This window comes from Cinclus cinclus, chromosome 6, assembly GCF_963662255.1.
Source record: "Cinclus cinclus chromosome 6, bCinCin1.1, whole genome shotgun sequence".
NCBI lineage: Eukaryota > Metazoa > Chordata > Aves > Passeriformes > Cinclidae > Cinclus > Cinclus cinclus.
Window position 1 is genome coordinate 60,580,672 of NC_085051.1, and position 25,905 is coordinate 60,606,576.

A 25,905-nucleotide genomic window follows, 5' to 3' on the forward strand; every position below is an offset into this window, starting at 1 on the left:
AGAAATCACAGTGGCATGAGCAGCAGGAAACCCAGGCCAGGCTGGAAGGGGCTTGGAGCAACCTGGGCTAGTGGAAGGGCAGTGGGTTGGGACTGGATGGTCTTGAAGGTCCCTTCCAACCCAAACCGTTCCAGGATTCCATGAAGCTCCCCATGAGGAATGGTGGCACCTTCTGCTGACCTCAGCAGGGCATTCCCAACCTCTGCAGCAGGGGGAGGGTCCTGGAGCCTGGGCATCACCTGAAAGCCACTTGGAGCAACAGAAAACTTCATCCCATGGGAATCATCTCATCCATCTCATCCCAGCTTCCATCAGATGTCCACCATGAGGACACCCACACCTGGGTAACTCTCCCAGGCTCCCTTCCCAAGCCCCTGCCTGATTTCAGCTCTCTGATTTAGGAAGAGGTGACGGAGCCCTTGGACAGAGGCAGCAGTCAGGGCTGCCCCTCCAGCAGGACGTGCACACCTGGGACGGAGCCCCTAAAACACTCCTGGGGTGTCCTCCCTCCAGGCTGGCTCTCCAAGCTCACACAGAGCTGCCACTTGCACAGGCAGCTTTTCCAAAAGTGCAGATTTTGGATTTAGTGGTTTATTTCGTGGTTATTTGGAGCAGATGGACACTGGCAGCAGTCTCATGAGTCTCCCTTCACACGTAACAACAGCAGGCGTTAAACAGCTGCTCCAAGCACCTCATTCCCAACATAAATCCCAAAGAACACGGGGCAGCAGATTGACTCCTGAAGTTATGCAAAGCATCTAACCTGGAGACAATTTTCCCCTGTAATTACAGGAATGTTAAACACCGTTACATAATGATTGCAGATTCCAGGTCAGATCCTCCATACGTCACGGAAGCATGGAGTGTTTTGACATTTATGGGAATGCTTCTTATTTTTAGTTGGTTTGGTTGCCATGGCAGCGAGAAGAAATGTGCACCAGACTCAGCCATACATTAGATTTGAGCCACCCACTTGATACATCCCAAAAAGTTTTCAGCTGCTTTCCCCCCAAAGTTCTCAGCCAGGAGCTGTGAGGGGCGGAAGGAGGCTTGGAAAGAAAATATCCCACTCCATCAATTAATGGGAAAGCTGCTCCTGGAGGCCTCTCTAACACCTGGGTGACTACAGGCACTCATCAGCAGTTTTATCATTATATTTAGATACAATTTAGAGTTGAGAATTTAAAACTTTATAATTTAGATTTTATTTTAGGAGATGTCTGTACTGCAGAGGCTCGGAGATCATTTTGAATGAGCAACTTTCTGCTCAAAGGAAGCAGAAATTGTCTGAAAGTGTGAAAATCAGAGAATCCCAGGTTGGAAGGACCTTCAAGCTCATCCCAATCCAACTCCTGCCATAGGCAGGGACACTTCCCACTATCCCAGGCTGCTCCAAACCCCATCCAACCTGAACTTGGACACTTCCAGGGCAGGTCAAACAAGCCTTGAGTTGTTTGTGAAGCCGAAAAATTTTGGACAAAGCTTCTTTTTCAATGCTGAAGACACAGGGAATGTCCCACCTTCAGCACATCTGAACCACCAAATGTTCCAGCTGAGCCTTTGGGCAGCAGGGAAAGGAGGGTGGAGACAAACTGGCTGTGGGAGGAAGGACAGATTTTTCTGGTGGGATGAGTTTAATGTTGCTGTTCTCCAAAATGAGTCACAAGCTGGAGAAGTGGGGCATTAATCCCAGAGGGGATGAGTAAGTGGGCAGGCTGGTCAAAGGAGCATCACAGTTTAGACTTGAAGCTCTGCTTTTCCCATGTATTAGCAATGGTTTCTACTCTGTTTTGATAAAAATCAGAAATTTTCCACCAGCTCCTGGGAGTAAGAAAAAATAATAACTTAAAAATAAATGATATCACCCTTGGAAGTAAGCAGCACATGGAGATTTACAGCTTTTTTTTTTTTTTTCCCCAGTACATCTCACTCTGAGGCATCATTTGAGCTTTAACTTCTCCTCTTCCAGTCAGACATCTCCAGATCCTGGCATCTCGCCAGCCTGGCTCATACTTGATGGAGCAATTTTGCCACCTTATTTTCAGAAGTGATTTCCAGGAGATGTTTTTTGGGAAGCATTATCCCCTGCCAATGCCCATGGTCACAGCTGGAATTCCTCAGGGAAGATCAACCTCCTCTGACACCTGGGGGTTTATCCTTTCCCTGTGCTACCAACTGAGTGATGGATTTAATAAGTGCGTGCTCAGCACTTGTAATTAAAGTCTGATAGAGGGGCAAAAACAATCATCAAATATTTCAATCAGTTAGACAATTAATGTTGCCATTAGTGTTTCTCAGGATCCAGCCTCCCTGTGCCAGAGCAAGGAGCAGCCTTGGACACCTCCACAGATCCCTGGGAAGGGTTGGAGCAGTTATGAACCAGGGGTTGTTTCACACCCACTCCGTGTGGGTGGTGATGAACAACTTTGCTGGTGTGGCTCATCAAGCCCTGAGTGTTTGGGAAGAGAGGGGGGGGAGCAGAGAGATTCCTGAATCATGGAATGGTTTGGGTTGGAAGGGACATTAAATCCCACCCAGTGCCAACCCCTGCCATGGCAGGGACACCTTCCACTGTTCCAGGTTTCTCCAAGCCCCAGTGTCCAGCCTGGCCTTGGACACTTCCAGGGATCCAGGGGCAACCACAGCTGCTCTGGGCACCCTGTGCCAGGGCCTGCCCATCCTCACAGCCAGGAATTATTTCCGAATATCCCCACCTGCCAGTTTACATCTATTCCTCTTTGTCCTGTCCCTCCATCCCTGAGCTCTCCCTGGATCCTTCTCCTCTCCAGGTGAACATCCCCAGCTCTCCCAGCCTGGCTCCAGCCCTGGAGCAGCTCCGTGGCTCCTCTGGACTCACTGCAGCAGCTCCACATCCTTCTTGTGCTGAGCCTCTTTGCCTCCTACACAACAGGAAAAATTCTGACTGTTGTGCCATTGGGAAGATTTCCTTTAACTTCCACAATCCATCTAACCCCAGGAAACCTCACCACTCTCCCAGAAAGCTGCAGTTCCCTGCCAGCAGTGAGGCACCAGAGCTGGCATTGCTTTCAGCCTGGAGCAGCTCAGAGTGATGGGAAGGAACCTGTCCTGGGTAAAGAGAAATTGGTTCTGGAGAGCTGGGCATCAAAATGTTCCAAATGCTCAAAAACTGGAAGGTCTGGCACAAAGCATTTCCTGGATCCTTCATGTTTGTGAACACTGAGATAAAATGGGCCAAGATTCCACCTGCATTCAACAAAGTCGATCATCCACAAAAATCTGGCACTTTTTCTTGCAAGGAGGAGACCTCAGAAACAAATGGGAAGGGTTTCCAGCTTTCTGAGCTCCTGAAATGGTGCTTGGAGCAAATGATGTCACCTGTAGGAAGCTCTGGAAGTTGTTCTGGGATGCAGTTCCTGCTGGAACTCCGGGAGCCCTGGAACCTTTCTAGGCACGGGGCCAGCATTCCTGACAATGGTCTTGGCACCAGAGAGGAGAGTGACCTCAGCAGCTGTCCTGCTGCCAGGAGCTGTCCCCAGGACAGGGAAATCAGGATATGCTGAAAGCTCTGGATGACCTGAGGAAGCAGGATGACCGCAGGGATGTGGATCCCAAGGTTGTGCACACAGGGACTGACAAACAAGGATTTCTCCTGTCAGTCAAGAGCTCATCTGTTCAAAATGATGGATGAGGAGGAGCAGGGTGTATTGGTTGGTGACAGGGTGAATTATGAGCTGCCAATGTCTTGGAGTCAGAAAAGCAACTCCAGGCTCTGGCTGCATCTGCTGAGATGTTCCCAGAAGAGTGTTCCAGCACTGTGGGTTCCACAGGAACAGCAGAGATCCTGTGTAGGGACAAGGCACCACACGTGGTCCCTCCAGGCACGAGAGGAAACACATTCCCAGAGCCTGAAGGAGGTTTCCCACATGGAAGGTCTGCTTGCATCAGACACCTGAGGTCTCTCCAGCAGTGTGACAGCACCTTTGGAAAGGTTCTGGCATTCCCAACCCGCTCCTCTGAGGAGCTCTGAGCCCTTGTCCATTCTCTGATTTATCTCCTCAAGGTGTTCTGGGCGTGGGATGAATAAAGAGACTGCAGAGTTGTTGTCTTGGTTCATTTCTCTCTTTTATTTATGAGCTCTAGCCCAGCTCAGATATTTATTACCATTCACCAAGAGGATCCAACAGCACTTATAGAGTCTAAATTACTTCCATTTATCTCAGCCCAGCAGTGGCTTCCACACTCTCCAGAGCAGAGGCTGGTTACAACAGGAGATGGAACTGCTTCTATAGCAGGAAAATCCAAGAAAATTTTCATCATGGAAAGGGTGGTCAAGCATTAGAAGGGACTGCCCAGGGTGGTTTGGAGTCCTGGAGGTGTCCAAGGAATGACTGGATGTGGCACTCAGTGTTCTGGGCTAGGGACAAGATGGGGATCAAGGCTGGGCTTGATGATCTTTTCCAACCTCAACGATTCCATGATTCTGTGTGAAGGTGAGGCTCCTGGCAAAAGCCAGCTGAGAACAATTCCTCAACACCCTTTAACTGATCACAGCCACATCAGACAAAGGAATACTAAAGCTGGGTCAAAGTAATTATTGCAGGTCCAGAGCTGTGCAGCTCTTGGGGCAGTGACAAGTGTGACAGTCATAAATAAAACACAGCCAGAGCGTGAGCAGCACTCGCTGCTCGCTCAGGGCTCGAGCTGCAGTGCCAAGAAGAAAACAGCTCAGTGTTTATGACCAAGGGTTGCTTCCAAAGGCACTGGCTGCCGTTCCTTTTTCTGCCCATTTCCATGATGGGCGGGATCACTCCAGCAGAAACGGCAATCCTAGACCTGCCAGGGTGAAAAATGGCCACAGGAAACAAGAGGCAAACAAGGAATGATGGTTTTATTTTGGCAAAAGGGCAGCTTGAGTAGGGAGAGCAGGGAAACAAAAAACAAAACAAAACAAAACAAAAAAACCGACTCTGAGCAGAGACACCAACAGGGAGCTAATGAGGAATGTTCAGCAGAGTCCAGGGGAAGGCACGGTCAATAAGGAGCCAGTAGGAGCCTGAGGGAGCAGAAAGGGAAGAACAAAGCACACCAGAGTGGAAAAGAGAAGCACTCAGAAATTCCTTCTCTCCTTATCACTTGTTTTTCCTTGTCAGGCTGAGGAATGGTGGTGCCTGCCTTGGGCACCTGGGTTCTTGGGCTTCCCCCCTGCCTGAACATCAGTGTGGGAGCTTGGAACTGAACCTGCTCCCTTGAGTCCCAGGACCTGCATGGACCCACTGGAGAGGGGAAGGAGCCCCTCGTGTCCTGTCAAGCAGGGGACTCACAGCCCCAGGGTGTCCCCAGTATTTTTGTCATCTACCCACCATGGAAAGGGTGCCTGGACAGCTTCCACTACCCCAGGTGGCTCCAAACCCCATCCAACCTGGCCTAGAACACTTCCAGGGATCCAGGGGCAACCATGGCTTCTCTGGGCACCCTGTGCCAGGGTCTCACCACCCTCACAGGGAAGAATTTCTCCCTAATATGGGCTCTGAATCTTCCCTTTTCCAGCTTAAAGCCATTCCCTGTGCCTGTCCCTCCATCCCTTGTCCCCAGTCCCTCTCCAGCTCTCCTGGAGCCCTTTTAGGCACTACAAGGGGCTTTGAGCTCTCCCTGGAGCCTTCTCTTCTCCAGGCAAACACTCCCAGCTCTCCCAGCCTGGCTCCAGCCCTTGGAGCATCTCCCATGGCCTCCTCTAGACTTGCTCCAGCAGCTCCAAGTCCTTCTGACATTTGGGTCCCAGAGCTGGACACAGCCCAAAACAATCATAGGTGGCACAGAGCCTCTGCATCAACGAGCAGCCTCAAATTCGTGCACAGAGAGAGGGAAATAAGAGATCATCCAGAGACATTCCAAGCAATCCTATTTTTCCATTGGCTGAACGGAACCCGCTGTGCCGCTCTGTCTCCAGGAGAGTTTAAAACCTCAGCCGACCTTCGGAGCGAGCAGGGTTGAGAAGCAAAGCCACGGGAGCCCTTCGGGGCCCCTGTCCCCTCTCTCCAGTGGCGGAGCGTGTCCCCACGGGGGCGTGCCAGGCTCAGGGACCGGGTCCCGCTCCCCACGCAGGGCATCCCCGCACCAGCATCCCTGCGCTGCCATCCACGGAGAGCCGGAGCCTTACTGCGCCTGGCGCGTTTTACCGCACACGTGCGGCCACTCCAATAATTACAGCTGCGCCCTCACCACCGCACCCATCAGCGGATCCCTCGCCCTGCCAGAGTCACCTCGTGCGGTCAAAGGGGAAACCGCAGGAGCGCGCTCGGATGCCGGGGAGGGGATGCTGCGGGTACCGCGGGCTGTCCGCGGGACGGGCGGGAAGAGCGGGGGTGTAGAGCCGGGAGCGGGAAGAGGAGCGGGAAAAGCCGCGGGCAGGACAGGACCGGGACCGGGCCGAGCCGAGCCGGGTCGGGTCGGGTCGGGACCGGAGCTCTTCCCGCACCGACCCCGCAGCGGCGCCGCAGCCCCGAGCGCAGCCCCCGCAGCGGAGCCGCCGGGGTGATGGACGGGCGGCTCAGCCAATCACAGCGCGCAGCGCGCCCCCGCGCCGGCGGGCGGACCAATGGCAGGGCGCGGGGGCGGGGCGCGGCGGCGGCGCGCGGCGGCGGTCGCGGGCGGGCGGCAGTCGGCGCCGAGGCGCGGTGCGGTGCGGGTCGCTCCTCCGGCTCCTGCCGCGGCCGCCGCAGCCGCGCCGCCGCCCCTCCTTCTCTCCCTTATGGAAGAGATGGAAGAGGAGCTGAAATGCCCCGTGTGCGGCTCCTTTTACCGGGAGCCCATCATCCTGCCCTGCTCGCACAACCTGTGCCAGGCGTGCGCCCGCAACATCCTGGTGCAGACGCCGGACTCGGAGTCTCCGCAGAGCCGCCGCGCTTCGGGCTCGGCCGTCTCCGACTATGACTACCTGGACCTGGACAAGATGAGCCTGTACAGCGAGGCGGACAGCGGCTACGGCTCCTACGGGGGCTTCGCCAGCGCTCCCACCACGCCGTGCCAGAAATCCCCGAACGGGGTCCGCGTGTTCCCGCCGGCCGCGCCGCCTCCCCCGGCCGCGCTGGCGCCGCCGCCGCCGCCGCGCAACGCGTGCCTGACCTGCCCGCAGTGCCACCGCAGCCTGGTGCTGGACGAGCGCGGGCTGCGGGGCTTCCCCCGCAACCGCCTGCTCGAGGGCGTCATCGACCGCTACCAGCAGGGCAGGGCGGCGGCCCTGCGGTGCCAGCTCTGCGAGAAGGCGCCCAAGGAGGCGGCCGTGATGTGCGAGCAGTGCGACGTGTTCTACTGCGACCCGTGCCGCCTGCGGTGCCACCCGCCGCGGGGACCGCTGGCCAAGCACCGCCTGGTGCCACCGGCCCAGGGCCGCGTCAGCCGCCGGCTCAGCCCCCGCAAGATCTCCACCTGCACCGACCACGAGCTGGAGAACCACAGCATGTACTGCGTGCAGTGCAAGTGCCCCGTCTGCTACCAGTGCCTGGAGGAGGGCAAGCACTCCAGCCACGAGGTCAAGGCGCTGGGAGCCATGTGGAAGCTCCATAAGGTGAGCCCCGGCTTGTGCCAGGGGCCCCGGCCGAGCCGCTAAGCCCCCGCACGTTCCGTCAGCGGGGTGGGAGCATCCTCACCCATCCTCTCCCATCCCGTCCCATGTTGCACCCTCGCTTGAGAGGAGCGCGTCCCCTCGGCGCTGTCGTCGTGCAGATGATGCTCCCTCCCCGCGGGTCCCCAAATCCAGCCCTGCCACCCGGATCCCACCAAAGGAGCTGGCGGGGCCCGGGGGTGGATCTGCACCGCAGAGCTGGGAAAGCAACAGGGAGCGATGGTGTGGGGGGGAGGAAGGGAGGGAGGTGTAAAATCCACCGTGGGGTACCAGCTCCTGCCGCACCCCGGGAGGAGGAGGAGGAGGAGGACGGGTGGCAGCGGGCAGCCTGGAGCCTGTCCCTGAATACTGATCAGCTGCTCCCCAGAGTGCTCCCACACCGGTGATGCAGGAGAGGGTCGCAGCTCTTGTGCCCATCATCATCTCCATCTCCATCCATCCCCTCTGCCCGCCTCGCACCCGCGGCCGCAGGAACTGGGGCAGAAGTGACTGGAACACGGGCGGACAGGGCACCAGGGGATGGGCGTCATTCCTCGGATGAACATCGACATAATTGACCCCCACTCCAACAAACTGGAGCAGCTGGGGTAGGGGGGAACGACCTGTGACAGGGAGCTGGGGGTGGGTGTGACCTCCCAGTGGAAGGGACTGGGCTGGATTGCTTTCCAGGAATATCTCGGGATGCTCTGGCAGCTTGTGTGGCAGCATGTGGTCCGTGCAGGGTGCGAATCTCTGGGCTGGAGCTCTGCGCCCCAAATTGGGTCAGTGGGTGCGTGCAGGGACAAGCTGTCACTTGTCACCACGCCCCAAAAAGTGGGGGTAACCACATTGTGCTGTGGGGAGAAGGGTTTGGGGGTGCTTGTTGCTGTTGAAGGGGCTTTTCCTGACCCCCTTTTGCTGGGAGCAGGAACTCCTCTCTGGATTTTCAAAGCTCTTGTGGAGATGTGCCAGAGCAGTTTGGTGCCCTTGTCCCTATCCATGGGGTGCAATCACTGATCCCGGAGTTGCTGACAGCCAGCAGGAACATCCAGCTGGTGTGGGATGCCCAGGATCGGGATGGCACAGGTAACTGGATGCTCACAGGGAGGCAGAGGATGGAGCCAGGCTCTTGTGATGTGGAGCAGGTGGGTGAAAAGCAACAGGAAAGAGTTTGGAACACAGGGAATTCCACCTGAATGTGGGGCAGAACTTCACTGCTCAGGCCAGGTTGGAAAGGGCTTAGGGCAGCCTGGTTTAATGGGAGGTGATGGAAGTGGGGTTGGAATAAGATGAGCTTTAGCTTTTCCTTCCAAATCCCTTTTCCCAGGGGAGAGCTTTAGCCAGGTGCTGTTTCACTGAGGTAGCTGACAGACGTGGAGCTGTAACATTATTTCAAATTATGATTTTCATGCAGTTGCTCTTGGAGTTTTGGAAATTGGACGGTGAAGTCTCACCTGCCTTGAGAGAATTGTATTTCTGCAGGGGTTCACTGGTACTTACCTGGTGTTAGTTTGCTGTTTTAGGGAGGGGATAGAGTCTGTGGAGTTAAATGTGATGTTAAGGAATAATTGAAGGAGTGATTTCAGGGCCAGAACTCAGATTGCTCCTTGAGATACCATCCAGCAAAATCAGGGGAAGAGGTTATTTACCCTGAATTTTGTTACCAAAAAAAAAATAAAAACAATACCCACAACTTGATTTTCCAACCTTGATCCTGGTTGGGACCAGACATTAGGAACCAAACCACCTGTGGATTGGAGTGGTGATCCTCTTGCAAAAGTGTCTGGTGGTGTCCTTTTTAGAGAGCACAGCCCTTGGCAGTGGGACAGATTTGCTGGAAGGGTGACTGTCCCTTTTTGCCTGATCTTTTCTGTGTGATGAGCAGTGTAATGATACCTGCAGCTCACAGGAGGGAATCGTGGAATGGTTTGGGTTGGAAGGGGCCTTAAATCCCATCCAGTCCCACTCCTGCCATGGGCAGGGACACCTTCCACTGTCCCACTGACCTGTCCAGCCTGGCCTTGGACACTCCCAGGGATCCAGGGGCACCCTGTGCCAGCCCTTCCCTACCCTTATAGCCAGGAATTCCTTCCCAGTATCCCATCTAAATCAACCCTCTTTTCATTTACGCCCAACAGCCAGCTCCTGAATTCTCTTGCACCATTCCAACACTTCTTGGTGTGAATATTCTTCGGGATGCTCTTCCCTTCTGGCCCAGGGAGGCTGTGGTTGTCCCCACAGCCTGGGTGACCTACTGTTCCTGAAAGCAGCACCATTCACTCCTCAGTAGATGATTGCCAGGCTCAGGGCAATCAATCCCTGTTAAATGCAGAATTTCTCCCCTTGGAACCAAATCCAAAGGGCTTTTCACAGCCCTCTTCGGGAGCTGCCCCAATTTTCCCTTTCCTCCCTGAGGTTCTCCCAGCTGATCATTGAAAATAATCTGTGCTGAGGCACAATCAATTGTCATTCAGGGAGATGGGATTTCTGAGCTGGACACAGATCGTGGCAAATCCTCACTCTCCCTGTCTTCCTTTCAGTTGTTGGGAGCGGGGTAGATATTCAGAGAAACGTAGAGGGAAATGGGTTTTTAATCTGAATTGTCCCAGTTTTGCACAGATATTGCAGCTGTCTGGGTTTTTATCCTGACAAGCTGGAATGCTGCTTGGCATGCCAGAAGCAGGAGCACAAGATGGAGCTGAATCATTTATTCCTCATGCATCTGAGTCCCTCTTCTGCTGGAAGTGTGTGGAGAGTGCAGGCTCAGCAGCTTGATGGTGTGTTTTGATGGATGGATGGATGTGTGTGTACAAATACAGGCTGGGAAGGATCTCCAGGGGCTCTGCTGTCTCCCCCAGCCCTGAAATCCCAGCCAGTTAATCAAACTAAAATAATATTGCTGTTGCTGGCACAGGTTAAAAAGGTTTCCTAGGAGTTTGTGGATTCTGGTAGCAGATTTTAAGCAGGTTTGAAACTGTTCTGGGTTGGGAAATGGAGAGGCAGTGATGCAGAGCAGTTGTTCCTGCCTGAAATACTGAGTTGTTACCCATCATTCTTGTACCTGACTCTGCTCTGGAGTCCCTGGCACTTCTTACCTGGTGGCTGGACACACCTGCAGGAGGCTGCTTTTGTCTTTGCCATCCATATCCCAATGGCAGCAAAGGTGAGCCTGGATTTGCCATGCACTAAAAAAGAAGTTGAAGAGGTCAGGGGGTCCCATGGTGAAAATCTTCTGCTGGTTTTGGGCAGTGCAGGAAGAAGCCTTGGGCTGGCATCGTGGGGCTTTGCCTCTTCTCTGCACTGTCATCCACATTCCTTTTGTTTTCTGCATCCAGGGAAGGGCAGCAGAGCTGGTGAAAGCTCTGGAGCACAAGTCCTGTGAGGAATGAGGTGGAGTCCCCATCCCTGGAGGGGTTTAAAATCCACGTGGATGTGGCATTTGGGGACCTGGTTCAGTGGTGGCCTTGGCAGTGCTGGGGGAAGGGTTGGACTCAGTGATTTTTTTTTTTTTCCAACTTAAATGATTCCAAGATACTAAAGCAAGACTCTGAGTTGGGACCACTCTCTCCTTGAGGAGGTCGGGCAGCATGTCCAAATCCTCTTGGAGATAAGCAGAAACAAATTTGGACTTTAGTGGAAGGAAAACAGTGCTCTCCATTTTAATTCTGCATGGGATTTAATTGCCCAGGCTGAAGACGTGAACTGTCCACAGATTGCAAATCCCTGCAGATGCCAGCCCAGCCCTGGGAATTTCCATCCCACTCTGTGTGGGATCAGCAGTGATGGTCAGCAGGCTCATTAGCACAGGTGTCACCTGGAGCCCAGCGCAGATGGACTGAGGGATGCAGGTGATTCCTATTCTGACCCAAAAATCACACACTGGTACTTTATTCCAGCTGGTTTGGACATCTGGGGAGAAACAGGGGTGGGAAACACTGCAAGGAGCCCTCAGTTTGTGCCCAGGGGACACCAGAGCCAAGACAGGGATGAGCAGTGAGAATTTTCCCTTGGCTCACTTGGCCAGGGCTCTTTGTTGTCTGCCAGAGGAACTTTTGAGGGGAGATTGGGACACTGGGAATGTGTCCATGGGAATTCCTGTAGCCCATGGCGCTTGGGGAAGTATCCAAGGAGTTGCTGTATGACCAAGATCTGTTTGCATTTGCAAAGTAAAATATTTGCTGTTTAAAGAGAAGCAGGGAGAATCCTTAATGTTTCCCAAGCCTTGGTGTGATGGCCTTCCTGAATCCCACCAGCTTTTTTCCATCTGCAGCAGCAGGATCCATCCTCTCCTTTTCCAGCAATGCCCAACAACCTCCCCAACTCCTCCATTCCTCTGTGGCCAAGTCCAGAGGGTGACAAACAGCCTGAGAGGCTTTGAAGTTAGAAAAAGAAAAGAAATGTCAGGATCTGGAGCAGAAATCTGATGAGGAGAGGCTGAAGGAGCTGGGAAGGGGCTGGAGAATTCCCGAGGGAGCTGGGAAGGGGCTGGAGAATTCCCGAGGGAGCTGGGAAAGGGGCTGGAGAATTCCCGAGGGAGCTGGGAAAGGGGCTGGAGAATTCCCGAGGGAGCTGGGAAAGGGGTTGGAGAATTCCCGAGGGAGCTGGGAAGGGGCTGGAGAATTCCTGAGGGAGCTGGGAAGGGGCTGGAGAATTCCCGAGGGAGCTGGGAAAGGGGTTGGAGAATTCCTGAGGGAGCTGGGAAGGGGCTGGAGAATTCCTGAGGGAGCTGGGAAGGGGCTGGAGAATTCCTGAGGGAGCTGGGAAGGGGCTGGAGAATTCCTGAGGGAACTGGGAAGGGGCTGAGCCTGGAGAAAAGGAGGCTCAGGGGGGACCTTGTGGCTCTGCACAACTCCCTGACAGGAGGGGACAGCCGGGGGGGATTTGGGATCTGCTCCAGGGAACAGGGACAGGAGCAGAGGGAACGGCCTCAGGATGGATATTTGAAAAAAATTTCTGCATGGAAAGGGTAGTTAGGCATTGGAAAAAGCTTCCCAGGGGAGTTGGGAAGGTGGAGTCCCCATCCCTGGAGGGATTTAAAAGCTGTGTGGCACCTGGGGACGTGGGGACTTCATGATTTGAGTCTTCTCCAGCCTAAATGTTCCTGTGGTTCACACCAGCCTGTGCCTGCCCAGGATCCGGAGATGATGCTGCCTTCTCCTGTTAATTTATTTTGGATAAAAGCTTTCTGTCAGGTGGCTCCTTGCTTTGCACTCACTGCACTTAATGGAATAAGGAGCATCCCCAGACACCTTGTTAATCAAAGGTAATGTGGTACAGCAAGTTCTCCCAGGGGTTTTTTGAGCCCAAGAGGCAGGAGGTGACCTCGGAGTTATTTGCAGATGGAAATGGGCCCTGGGTCATCTCAGAGTGAGTGTAAATCACTGCACCTTTCATTCCATTCCAATGGGAAGTTTACATTAGATATGCAGAAAAAAATAAAAATTCTTGGTTGTGAGGGTAGTGATGCCCTGGCACAGGGTGCCCAGAGCAGCTGTGGCTGCCCCTGAATCCCTGGAAGTGTCCAAGGCCAGGTTGGACATTGGGACTTGGAGCAGCCTGGGACAGTGGAAGGTGTCCCTGCCATGGCAGGGGTGGGATGAGAGGAGCTTTGAGGTTCCTTTGAATCCAAACCACTCCATGATTGCGTGGATATACAAAAATACACGGATCTGACAGAGCAGTGCTGTGTGGCACCATCTGGCTCAGGCTCTCCACAGGCTCTGAGGCACCTCAACAAGCAGATTGAGATCTGCTGGGGTCCATTTTCATCCACGGTGCACGCTGTAAATACCAAACCTTTTCCATTCTCTCACATCTTTTTTCTTCTCTTGGCTGCTTGATGAATGAAGGATCCCCCCTGGCTGGATCTTGCCCAGCTGAGATGGGGAAAAATTAACCCAGGGACTGATTCTTGTGTCTCTCTCAAGGAAATTGCAGCAGTATCCATACCCAGAGATTCCCCTGTCGCCACATCCCTAGCCTGGAAAAACAGGAGAATTAGGAAGCAGAGCAAACACTGTGCCTGGTGTTAAGTAAATTACTTGAGAGTGTGGAAAGGCTTTGCTGTTTATTAACCAGGTTTCACAGGGTGCTTTTGAAGAGCTGGCATTGCTGCAGGGTGGATCTTTGGTGAGAAAATGTTCTCAAGAAGTTTTGGGGCTATTCTGCATTGCTCATTCTTGCTCTTCTAAATAATCCAGCACCCACAAGTTTAGGCTTTTGTCTTGGGGTGATTTTATGATGAAAAATACTTCTCCAAACTAGTTACGGAAAAAACTACTTAAATCTGTTTCCTAAAAGAACCCAATTCAAAGGTTTTTTCCCAGATTTGCCCTAAACCAAGACAGCTTTTAAAAGGAAAACTTTGCTTGGTGTCACAGAATCCCAAAATGAGTTGGAGTGGAAGGGACCTTCAGGATCATCCCATCCCACCTCTGCCATGGCAGGGACACCTTCCACTATCCCAGGGTGCTCCAAGCCCCATCCAACCTGGCCTTGGACACTTCCAGGGATCCAGGGGCAGCCACAGCTGCTCTGGAAATTCTATTCCAAGGCCTCACCACCCTCACAGCCAAGAATTCCTTCCCAATATCCCATCCAAGTCTTTCCTGTTTTCTCCTCTTGCTACAACCTCTTCCCATATGACCACAGATTCCTTTCTGGGCTCCTGCTGTGCACTTTCTAGCAATCCAACACATAACCACTGGGAGATATTTCCCTTCCTGAAATTGGGAGGAGCTTTCAGCAGCCTTTAATTAACTCGTGTTACTCACACATATTCATTTAGTTCAGAGTGCCTTCAAATTGCATTGCTCTTCCCAGCTGTATGAAAGAACAATTAAAGAAAAACTTGGCTGAAACATAACGTCTCTCAAAGCTGCTCTTCTGTCAGCCTTGTTCCTTGTTATGTTTGTTATTGGGATGAGGCATTTTACCTGTTAAATTGGCTTATAAATAAGTCAGCTCGTTCCCTGCTCATTCAGCTCATCCTGCTGGGATGAATTGGATAAATTTCTATTTAGAGCAAGCACATAAGGCAGAGAGAGAGCTGGGGGTGTAAATCTCTGGTGACCCTGGCTCAGGTAATGTCCTGGAAGGAGAGGCAGAGGCTGGTCTGGAATTCCTGTGAGGAGTAAAAGCTCTCGGGGTGAGTTTCTCAAACCCCCGTGGATCATCCAGCTGGAAAGAGGAGGATGGTTTGGGGTCTGGGATCACCACTGAGGGGTGGCTGAGGGTGCTACCAGGTGCTCATAAATAGGAAATGTGCTAAACTCTTCACCAGGAAGACATAAATAAAAATGAAGCCCATTTCTCATCCATTCCAGTGGCACCTCCCTCATTAATGCAGGAAGGACCAGAGCTGAGAACAGCAGGTCAGAGAATTCACCTTTCCTATTGAAAGGAAAATTTTGTTTGCAGCCTGAACCAGCTCTTATTTTGCCTTCATCATTAGAGGCAGCTTTGGGGGCAGCCTGACCTGGAGGTGGCTGGAAAAGCTCAGCAGAGGCTCCGATCAGTGCAGAATTTCTGGGTAGGAAATACAAAGCCCAAGCTCAGTTTGCAATGTTCTTGAGCAGCAGGGGAGGGCAGAGGGGTGACTGTGAGGGTGATGCCAACCTCAAACACTGTAGGCACAGCATGCACTGGGGTTTGGGCCATGTTTTTATATTTAATTAGCCATTAAATTCCCCTTGTCACAGAAATTGAGGGGTGTTAGGAGCCCTGCTCAGTTCTGTAGCAGCAGAAATTGCCCTGGGAAGGGATCTGGCAGTTGAGGGATTTCCCATCAGTATTAATTGCCCTTTCCCCCTTACTAACCTTATAGGAGTTGATTTTTTTTTTTCTTTTTAACTGGGAATTGGATGTTAATAAGGCATGCATGGATGTTGCCTGCAGTGCTGAGAGTCACAGTTGCCATTCCCAGGGTGGGATCTGCAGCTGGGATTGAAGGGAATCTGCTCCATGGAAGCAGATGCAGCAGCACAGAGCCACTGGAGTGGAAGATCACATTTGTGACTTCCAGTGCCTCCTGGAAATCCCAGCCTGGCTGCCTACACTGGGGCTGCTGCTTCCTGCCTGGTGTAAAGCCAAAATGCCTGGGAAATATCAGTTAAATTATTTTTAATTTAATCACCAACCCTGAAAATGTGGAGCATCTTTCAACTAGCGATTCTTTTTCTTTTTGGGCTTTGGAGCCTCGCACTAAATTCTGCCTTTTTCCCCTTTGCTCCTCTCTGGGTTTGCATGGTTAGTTCTGTTCTTGTTGCTGCTCCCTGTGGCGGGATTGGGGTTTTGTGTGAGTTGATGATGGATTATAACCTTGCCTTCAGCTCCAGGGTGCACAGTGCATCCACAGCATCATTCCTGACAGCCTGTGCTGTGGAACTGCTTTCTACCTGCAGCTCTGGGGGTTTTCTCTGGTGAAATCCCTCTTTTCCCAGATAACCAGTGCCCCTTGTAACTGGTTCTGTTAACCTCACCATTTTTCTTCTCCCTGCTTCATTTTCCTGGAAGTGTTCCAAGCCAGGTTGGATGGGGCTTGGAGCAGCCTGATCTAGGGGGAGATGTCTTTGCCCATGGCAGGGTATAAATGGGGTAACTGCACTACCTCATGAGTGGCTTGTCTTCATTTTCTTCTGTCTTCACTCAGAGTCAGGATTAAAAACACAAAAGAGACAAATTTTCTCGTGTTTGGACTTGGTTGTTTATTAAATCTTATTTAAAGTACAGAAAGTTCTGCAACGCTTCCAGCTACCAGCTAAAAATCAGTAAAATTGAGACAAACCTAGCTAGTTACAAGGTCTTTTGAAGCTCAACAGTTCATTAAAGAATTAACACCTTCATTATTTATACTTTTGACCCAATAACCAAACTCCTGTGACCCTAAGTGCAGCACTGACTGTCCAACCAAAAGCTACTGCCTGAAATCATGAAGAAGGAAGAAGGAGACAGAAAAGGACAACACCCAAGAGCTCCATCTTGTCCCTACCTATTGCTATATTATCAAAACCCCAAATTTAAGACCCTTGACCATGTGAAAGCACACACTTCTATTTAACTACAACCCTGTGATTTTAACTCCATCACCCAAATTTGGAAGCTTCCTCCAAGGCCTCAGGTGAAAAGCTGTGTTCTCCTGGGAGTCAGTGCCAGAAAGCACAGAAAGCTCAAAAATCCCAGGTTTCTGGGATCCAACAAGATGGGATTTAAGGTCCCTTCCAACCCAAACAATCCTGGAATTCTGTGATTCCCAGGGTCTCTGACCTGGGGGCTTTGCTGTGCCTGTGGGATTCCTGCTTGGGAAGGACTTTTCTGTCTTCAGAGGCAAACTCAGAGGTCTGATTTTGCTCCCCCCTCTCCAAGCAGCTTTCTCTGATTCTGTGCTGTGCTCTCTGTGTCACAGGATGTAAAAGCTGGGAGATGGGGAGGGGAGATTTGTGTCAAGCTTTGAAATGGATTATTCCTAACAAGGCACGTTTATTGATTTTGTGACAGACTGCTCTGGGGACAGAGCCTCTGTTCCCTTCCTGGCAGGGCTGTTTCACCCAGGGGTCCAGGCTGGAGCAGGGGAGGAGTGGGGAGATGCTGGCAGGTGCAGCCCTGGCTGTTTATTCTTTAGCAGGGGAGGGAATTTTGGCAGCATTTTCCCTGAGGATGCTGGAAAGGGAAGGGGTGGGCTGGAGATCAGTTCTCCCTGCCAAGGATTTGCTTCATCTTCCTGGGCAAATAATTGCACAAACCCCCCTGTCTGCCCTCTCCAAGGAAATGTTTAGCACCAGTGCCCTTCCTCCAGCCCTGCAACAATTATGATGGGAATTCATAATGGAACACGTGGAGATGAGCTGGGAATTAAAAAATAAAAAAATAAAAGAAAAAGGGGTGGAGATGCTGTGAGGGCTGGGTGAAATCCCATCAAGGACACAAATCCCATCAAGGACTCAGTGGGATGTGATGCCTCCCTCCCATCCCTGGGAAAGCACTTCCATCCTTCTCAGACTCAGACTGAAGTCAGAGAGATTTGAGGGCATGATTTAAGTGGGATCTCAGGTTGGGATGATGAACTGGGGGGAGCCCTGGATGTGCAAGCAGGGCTGGGTTGGAGGTGCTGGCTGAGGGCTGGTGGTGTCCCTTGGCTCTGTGACAAGTGCCACCATTCCCTGGGAACACAGTGCTCATTCTTGGGCAGGGTACAAGGCAGAAGTGTCAAAAAACAACCTTCAACTTCCATGGCAAAGCCCTGCTGTCTGAAGGAGCAGTCACAGCTCCTGTCATTGTCCTGATGTTCCTTCCTTGCTGCTCCTTTGTGGTTCAGTCTTTTGTGGCTCGGCTCCCTCTTTCTTGTGCCATTTCTGCTGCCCAGCCAGCTCTTGGTGAGGCTGTTCCCCCCCAGGAGCAGCAGTGGTGGCTCATGTCAGGCTGGCACACTAAACCCACACATCCCAGGCGTGCCTGAGTCTCTGCTGGATCCACCCTCCACCAGCTCCTCTTCCATCCTGACATTTTGTTCCCAGGAAATGAGGAGCTCGGAGGGCATTTTGCTGAGCCCACACCTTGGTGAATCAGAGTGAGAGCTTAGGCACAGTTTCTCACCTCTGAAATGATTTCTCACCTCCCCCAGAGCACAGCAGTTAGAATTTGTGAATATAGGATTTTTATTTAAAAATTTTTTTTTCGTTTTAAATGTTGCCCTCTGGCAGTGGAGGCTGTACCTTCCCCCTGCTCTGCTAAGGACAGATGACAGATTGAGGGGCAGAGAGGTCATTTTTTGGGACTGGAGGCGTGCTGTGCTCCTGGAGCTGTGGCCAGATGAGCCAGCACTCCATCCATCTGTGCCTTGGGCTCTCCATTGATTTCCTGCCGTGGTGCCAGGCTGTCAGATGGGGAAGGACAGGCCACAGGCAACTCCAGAGAGGATCTTTTCTCCATTCCTGGCTGCCAGGTGCTTTGCCCAGGTCTCTGCCGAGTTGCCAGCTGAGCACTGCCTGGTGCAGCAGGTTTCTGGCTCCTGGTGCCATGCTGTGCTATTCCATTGTGCCAGATGTGGCTGGTTGGCCTGGGATGGGATTCCTGGATGAGCTGAGAGTGGTAGGAAAGTTCCAGAGAAGAAAAGGAGGCTCAGAGGGGACCTTGTGGCTCTGTACAACTGCCTGACAGGAGGGGACAGCCGGGGGGGATTTGGGATTTGGGATCTGCTGCAGGGAACAGGGACAGGAGCAGAGGGAACGGCCTCAGGCTGGGCCAGGGCAGGCTCAGGGTGGCCACAGCAGGAATTTCCCCCTGGAAAGGGTGGTCAGGCCTTGGAACTGCCCAGGGAGGTTTGGGTTCCCCATCCCTGGAGGTGCCCAAGGAATTCCTGCATGTGGCACTCACTGGGCTGGGGACAAGGAGGGCACTGGGCACAGCTGGGACTCCATGGGCTTGGAGATCTTTTCCAGCTTCAGGGATGTCTCATCATGTTGGGAAGCCTGAAGGGATGTGCTGCAAGGTGGAAATGTGGGAGAAGGAAAGAGGAAAGGAAGTGAGATCCTGCCCCCTCTCAGCATTCTCCATCCCCACCTCTCCAGCACCTGGAGAAGCTGCAGGGACAAAGATATTTCGTTCAGTTTGTTCCAAACTGGGTTGAACAGGGTTTGGAGCAGCCTGGTCTAGTGGAAGGTGGCCTCAAACATGAGCTCTGAGCTGGGGGAAACAGCTCCTGTGGCTGTGGGATGTTTCTTCAGCCAAGGGGGAGAAGCAGGATGCTTTTCTGGGGCTGTTGCAATTCCTGGGAGGGTCTGCAGCTTGACAGAGGCAGTGACAGGAGGGTGATGCTGCACAAGGTCATTAGTGGCAATTAGCACAGATTGTCTTCGAGGGACCTTGTGCACTCAGCATTTGGCACCTCGGTTCATCTTGTGATGCATCCAAAGGGAAGTCAGGGGATAATTTATGCCAGGACTGCAGCAGGCTGTGTATGGTGGGATAAAAGCCCTTCCTGCCATATGCCAGGGATTTGGCTTCAGCAAAGCTGGGAATTGTTACTCATGAATCACATCAGGTCCTCCCAGAGCTTTGGGTTTCACAAACCTGACAGTGACCCCAGGAGGGGAGGGACAGACTTCGTAGCAGGGAGTGTTGTGGGGGTTTTAAACTAAAAGAGGATTGATTCAACCTAGATTTAAGGGAGGAATTATTTATTGTGAGGGTGCTGAGGCACCAGAGGTGAGAAGCTGTGGCTGCCCCATCCCTGTAAGTGTCCAAGCCTGGTTGGACGTTGGGTTTTAGAACAACCTGGGATAGTGGAAGGTGTCCCTGCCATGGCAGGGGTTGGGATGAGATCAGTTTTAAAGGTTCCATCCAGCCCAAACCCTTCTGGGATTTATTCAGAGTTAACATCAGGTAGGTCAGGGCTCAGTTCCCTCCCAGTGAATGCATTACAAACAAGAAAATAAATGCAACTTAAACCAAAACCTGCCAGTGGGGTTTGTATTTACGCAGCTTTTCCTGAAGAGGTCACATCCCATCAGGGCTCCTAAACCCAGGAAAAATCCACTTTCCTTGTAGGTGCTCCAAATACAGCTGATTTAAATTAAATATAATGAAGTTTATGAGGCCAACACCATCACCTGGTGAGAGCAGGTGCTGCATGTGGACTTCAGGGGGGCTGTGCTGATTTGTCCTGATTCAAACTCCACCATAAAACATGACCTGTTCCCAAATGTGCTTCACAGGGCTCCAGAGCAGAATTTTGTGCCTAATCCCCACCTCTGGCAAAAGCTTTTAACCTTGGTAGAACATTGATGAAATCATTAATTATTTCCTTGCAGGCATTAGATTTAAATGGTTTGGGGTCTCCAAGTTGATTTGCAGCTATAGTTTGAAGGAGCCAGGAGATCTCTGAGTACAATAATGTCATAAATGTATGTCCAGTGTGGGATTTAAGGCCTGATTCTGCCTCCTTCATTTCTCCTGGATGTCAGGAATATCTGTGGTAACTTGAAGTGATTGATTCTTTCAGCATGAGGCTGGTGGAGTTTGAATCTGAACATTTCTGTGCAGTTGGTAGGTAATTTATATAACACTTTATGTAACAACTTGCTGCCTTCACCATTTTGCATGTGCATAAATGCATCAACCAAGCTCTTCCTGAGGGAGAATATTTTTGAAGGCAGGTGGTCTTGGTGGCTGAACAGCTCTGCAGCAAAAAATAGGTGTTTATTCTGAGGCAGGGTTGATGTAGAGATGATTATTTTTGCTGTCTGTGTTCATATTGTGAACGTAAATGATAATACATTAAAATATAAATAAAAATTAAATACCTGAGACATCCCTGGCCCTGGATGGGATATGGAGATAATCCAAGGGCTGGAACCCCTCTGCTCTGGAGCCAGGCTGGGAGAGCTGGGAATGTTCACCTGGAGAAGAGAAGGCTCCAGGGAGAGCTCAGAGCCCCTGGCAGGACCTGAAGGGGCTCCAGGAGAGCTGGAGAGGGACTGGGGACAAGGGATGGAGGGACAGGACACAGGGAATGGCTTTAAGCTGGAAAAGGGAAGACTTAGGTGAGATATTGGGAAGGAATTCTTCCCTGTGAGGGTGGGGAGGCCCTGGGATGGAATTCCCAAAGCAGCTGTGGCTGCCCCTGGATCCCTGGAAGTGTCCAAAACCTCTTTAGGGCACCCAGGTCCCTCCTTGGTGGCTTTCCACATTGGAAGTGCTGGTGACAGCTCAGAGCCCAGGGAGATGTTGGCTCCTGGTGCTGCTCCATGTCCAGGGAATGTTTTTGTTATTTTGCTGGGAGCTCCTTTCCTGGGCTTTGAGTGAAAAGATGGGAAGGACGGGCCAGGGCAAGCTTTGCTTAATGAGCTGCTTTTCCTTTCTCTATTCAGAACTGGTTGTAAGTTTAAATGGAAACATATTTAAATAAAGCAAAGCCTTCAAGGGAAAGGAGCTGGCACTTCTGTGACTCAGCCCTCACCTTGGAAAAGCCAAAGTAAAAAAGGAAAAAGCCACTGGGAAAAGCCCCAAACTTCACATTTTAGGGTTGTATTGAAGCCCCTGGTTCTCTGTGACAGAAACTTTATCTTTGATTCCCTGAGGTGAGGAGGCACCAGAGCTCCTGGCAGTGCCAGTGCTCCCAGGATGGAGGTGAAGGGACAAGGGCTGGGGGGGACAGACAGGACAAAGGGCATCCCTGGGACAAATCCAGGCTTGTCCTGTGCCTCTGGATTGTCAATCCAAAGGGGTCGTGGCAGGGATGCTCAGGCTGATCACCTGGGAGCTAATTAAAAATCAGGGCTAATGAGCTCAAGCTCACTGGGCTAATCCTACTGTGCATGCAGATCTGGGGGACATCCCACACATGGGACAACAGGAAACAGCCTCAAGTGGCACCAGGAGAGGTTTAGGGTGGATATTAGGAGAATTTTATTTATTTTTTTTTTCCCCCAAAAGGGTTGTTCAGTCACAGCACAGCAGCTCAGGGCAGTGGTGGAGTCCCCATCCCTGGTGGGATTTAAAAGTCATGTGGATGTGGCACTTTAGGGACATGGGGCAGTGGTGGCCTTGGCATCCTCAGTTGTTTTAGATCTGTATTTGTGGCTCCTTTCCTCATTAGCCTGGTTTTTCTTTTTTTTTTGTTTTTTTTTTTTTTTCTTGAAAGCACTTTCCCCAAGAAAAACCCCAAACCTATTACTGAAATAAATGTGAATTATCCCCCCGCTCCCATCTCCTGGTATTTCCTGGATTCTTCACTTCTCCATAAATAATCATGAATGGTCCAGTGAGTCCATCCCTGGTGACACCAGGATGTATTGCTCTGCTCCAGTGGTTCAGATTCCCTCCAGTTGTCAGGACAGAACCCCTTTCACTCCTCCTCCTCTGTAGAAACACTGACAAATTCTTCATTACTTCCTAATTAGCCTGACATCCCTTCTTATTAAAGATTAATTTTTTTTTAAAGGCAGCCATTATCTCAGCTCTTCCAAGGATTATTGATTTTTTTTTCTTTTATTTTATTAATGGAACTACAACCTTCTCATAATCCATCCAGTGCAGTGGTTTCCCTGCCTCTCATCCTCCTTTCCCTACACCAATCCCAGTCTCCTGCTGCCTCCAATGCTTTTATCACTCAGTGCCTCTCTCTGGGGTTTATTTTCCTTGGGAATCTCAGTGTGGGTTCCCAAGAGGCCACTTCCAAACATCTCTGAGCTTGAGGGAGTGGGATTTCCAAAGAGAACTTGGGTTTGTTTTCCTGTGACCACTTCCAACCCCCAGCCAGAGAAGGAAAAGGTGTCTGTGAAATTCCTCCTGTGCTCTGCTCCCTGTCTCAAGTGGGATTTCTGTTTATTCTCAGTCTGGGAAGGAGATGCTTTTCCCATCTCTGTAAATACAGCTCTCTCCATATTTTGGAGTCTCTGTAATCCAGGCTGGCTTTTTGGGTATCTGCAGCACCAAATGCAATCTGGTTGCTCTCACATTTTGAGATTAATCCCAAATCTAGCCCTTTCCAACCTGGGAGGCTTGCATGCAGCTGTAGGGGCTCAGAGCCCAGTGCCTGGAAGAAGGAGTTAACCTAGAGGAAAAGCTGAATTACTGTGTTTTCCCTGTGATTTCCTGTGTTTGAGGTGAGATCTGAGCTTCCCAGGTGTGTTTTCCTGGCAGCATCCCCCCAGTCTGACTGTGGTGAGTGGTGCATTCCCAGTGCTCCAGTATCCATGGTGATGGGAAGGATTTCTAAATCCTGCTGCTTTGAAGGGAATGTGAAATCCTGGTCCTTGGACCTTCCCTTGGGTCTCTTGCAGACAACTCCCACGGACTGTGGGAAGCCCAAGGGGTCTGGCAGTGTCCTTGCTCTGCTTTGTCCCCTCAATGAAACTGCAGTGGGTGGCAAGGTGGGAGCAGCTCTGCTCAGGCAAAAAATGGTCCTGGCAGGCAAAAGTTCTTATTTTTTATTATTTTTCTTTTTCCCCAGTCACACAGCTTTGGTGATAAAAATCTTCAGATTAGGAGTGACCTCTGAGGGCTCAAGTCCAGCCTCCTGCCCAGAAGCAGCAGCAGTAACTTCAGGAGAGTTTTCCAGAGTGATTTGGATTGGAAGGGACTTAAATCTCATTCAGTCCCAATCCCTGCCATGGCAGGGACACCTTTCTGCTCCAAGCCCTGTCCAGCCTGGTCTTGGACACTTCCAGGGATCCAGGGGCAGCCACAGCTTCTCTGGGAATTCCATCCCAGCCAGGAATTCCTCCCCAGTATCCCATCCATCCCTGCCCTCTGGCAGTGGGAAGCCATTCCCTGTGTCCTGTCAGTTCTACTGCTGAGAGCTCCATGTCTTTGAGGCTGCCTGGAATCTTCCAGAGGCTCCTGGCTGAAAGCACAAATCCAAAGTGTTGCTCTCCAGGGAGCATTTCCCATCCTGTTGGAGGGGGAAGAAATGAAGCAGAAAGACCAGGTGATCCATATTTTCCTCCTCCTTCCCGCTGCTGTGTGAATCCAGCAATCTTACTGAAAGCAGAAAGCATAAAATTAATGATAATTAGCTGAAGTCCTGTTGCTGAGCAGAGATATTGCAGTGGCTGTGCTGAGCAGGTGGAGAAGTCGGATGGGCAGAGCTGCTGTTTTCCTGGAGATATGAGGGAGAGCCCAGGGAGGCTGCTGGGGATGCTCAGGTCCCTGAAAAGTGTTTTGCTGATGGCTCTGGGCATCCTGGTTACACAGAACATCTCTGGGGAGGTTTTATGTGAGGCTTCTGCGCTCACCGTGGAACACAAGCTTTGAAGCACTGGCCAGGAGCAGTGTTGAGTGGAACACCGAAGAGAATGTTTTAAGAGAAGCCACATCCTCCTAAAAACATGTCAGGCAAGCAGAGAGAGGGAGGGGCTTGCTGTGTACTTGGAGGTCAGGTCAGCAGTGATGGATTTTCCTGAAGGGGTGATGCTGATGATAATCAGGGATTTATTTGGTCAAGTCGATGGAAGGGCTCAAAGGAGAACGCAGAAACCACCCCAAAGAAGGGGCTGTGAGCAGTCCTGAGTGTTGGGAAGATTCCTGCCAGCCCCAGCCTCAGCTGGAGGATGGTGGTGGTGTGGGGCACCCAGGGATGGGGTGGAAAAAACCGTAGTGGAAAGTGAGACCTCGGGAAAAAGGAGCAAGCTGGGCATGCACTGAGAGGAGGAGAGGAGGCTGGAGAGGGGATTGGGATGTTCTTCAAGCCTCATGCAGGCTGGTGGAGGCTTTGTGTTTCCATGGGTGCAGCAAGAAGTTTGGCACTTCAATCCTAGCGGTGGAAATGTGGTTAAATTTACCCTTTTCTCCCTTGGGATTGGGAATTTTGGCATCTGGGCAATGGCCTGAATGAGTGCTGATGACCCCAAATACCATCATCTTCAACAGGGGTTAGCCAGGATCCCATCAGGAATGGGAGGGATGGCCTGAGGCTGATTTAGATTTGAGCCAAGGATGGAAATGACCAAATGCAGGCTGTAGTCATAAAATCATGGAATGGTTTGGGTTGGAAGTGACATTAAAAGTGAATAACTCCAACCCCTTCCATGCTGATGCTGTTTCACTTCACACCCCAGGCTGCTTTTCACAGTGTCACATGGTTATGGGAAGCAGCCCAAAGGAACACACAGAGAAATCCATATTTTGTATTTCTGCAGGACTTTGGGTGAGTCCAAGGTAAGATTTGAGTGGGAGATGAGAGAACTTCTGTTTGTCTCCTTCCCTTGGGAAAGGCAGGCAAGTTTTTGGGTACAGCAGCCCATGCCTGGAGGCTGCAACACTGAGGATTCATTAAGAAATGCCAGGAGATGAGTGCAAAGCCACTTGGTGGGGATGCTGGAAGATATTTATGCTTCCTCCTGTCCAAGGGAAGTTCTGTGTGTCCACAGCCAAAGGGAATGAGATGCCATCTCCCATCTGTGCTTTTGCAAACCTCCCTGGAGCTAAATCCAGGAGTAAATTACCTAAAATCCCAGTTTTGGGCAGCGGCCAAAGAGGCAGAGGGCTGTGAAATGAGGAGCTGCTGCTCAGGGATGGTGGAGAGCTGTGGTTTGGGTGGCCAGGGACATCCTGCACAGGGGTGGGACCTGCCTGGTGACAGCCAGGACTTCAGCCACCTGCTCCTGCTGCCTGGGAAGTGGACTTGTGGTGTCCTTGTGGGAACCCAAGTGCTTGCCCCACTGCCCCAGAGCTGTGCCCAGTGTCACACTGGTCACCTGTGACAGAGCAGGGCTGGATTCCAGACCTCCTGGATGTCACATCAGGGACAGGTTCAGGAGGAAGGGGCTTCACTGAGCTGCCCTCTGTGGTGAGACTTCATAGGGTCATGGAATCCCAGGATGTTT

General features: G+C 51.7%; 1 protein-coding gene across 1 annotated transcript in view; it reads left to right on the forward strand.

Annotated features, from left to right (window-relative positions):
- Positions 1-6,730: 6,730 nt before the first annotated feature.
- Positions 6,731-25,905, forward strand: part of TRIM9 (tripartite motif containing 9) — a 59,698-nt gene continuing 40,523 nt past the window's right edge. Inside the window, exon 1 of the mRNA XM_062495030.1 lies at positions 6,731-7,546. Within this exon, the coding sequence (XP_062351014.1) occupies positions 6,731-7,546 (816 nt within the window). The remainder of the gene's footprint in view (positions 7,547-25,905) is intronic.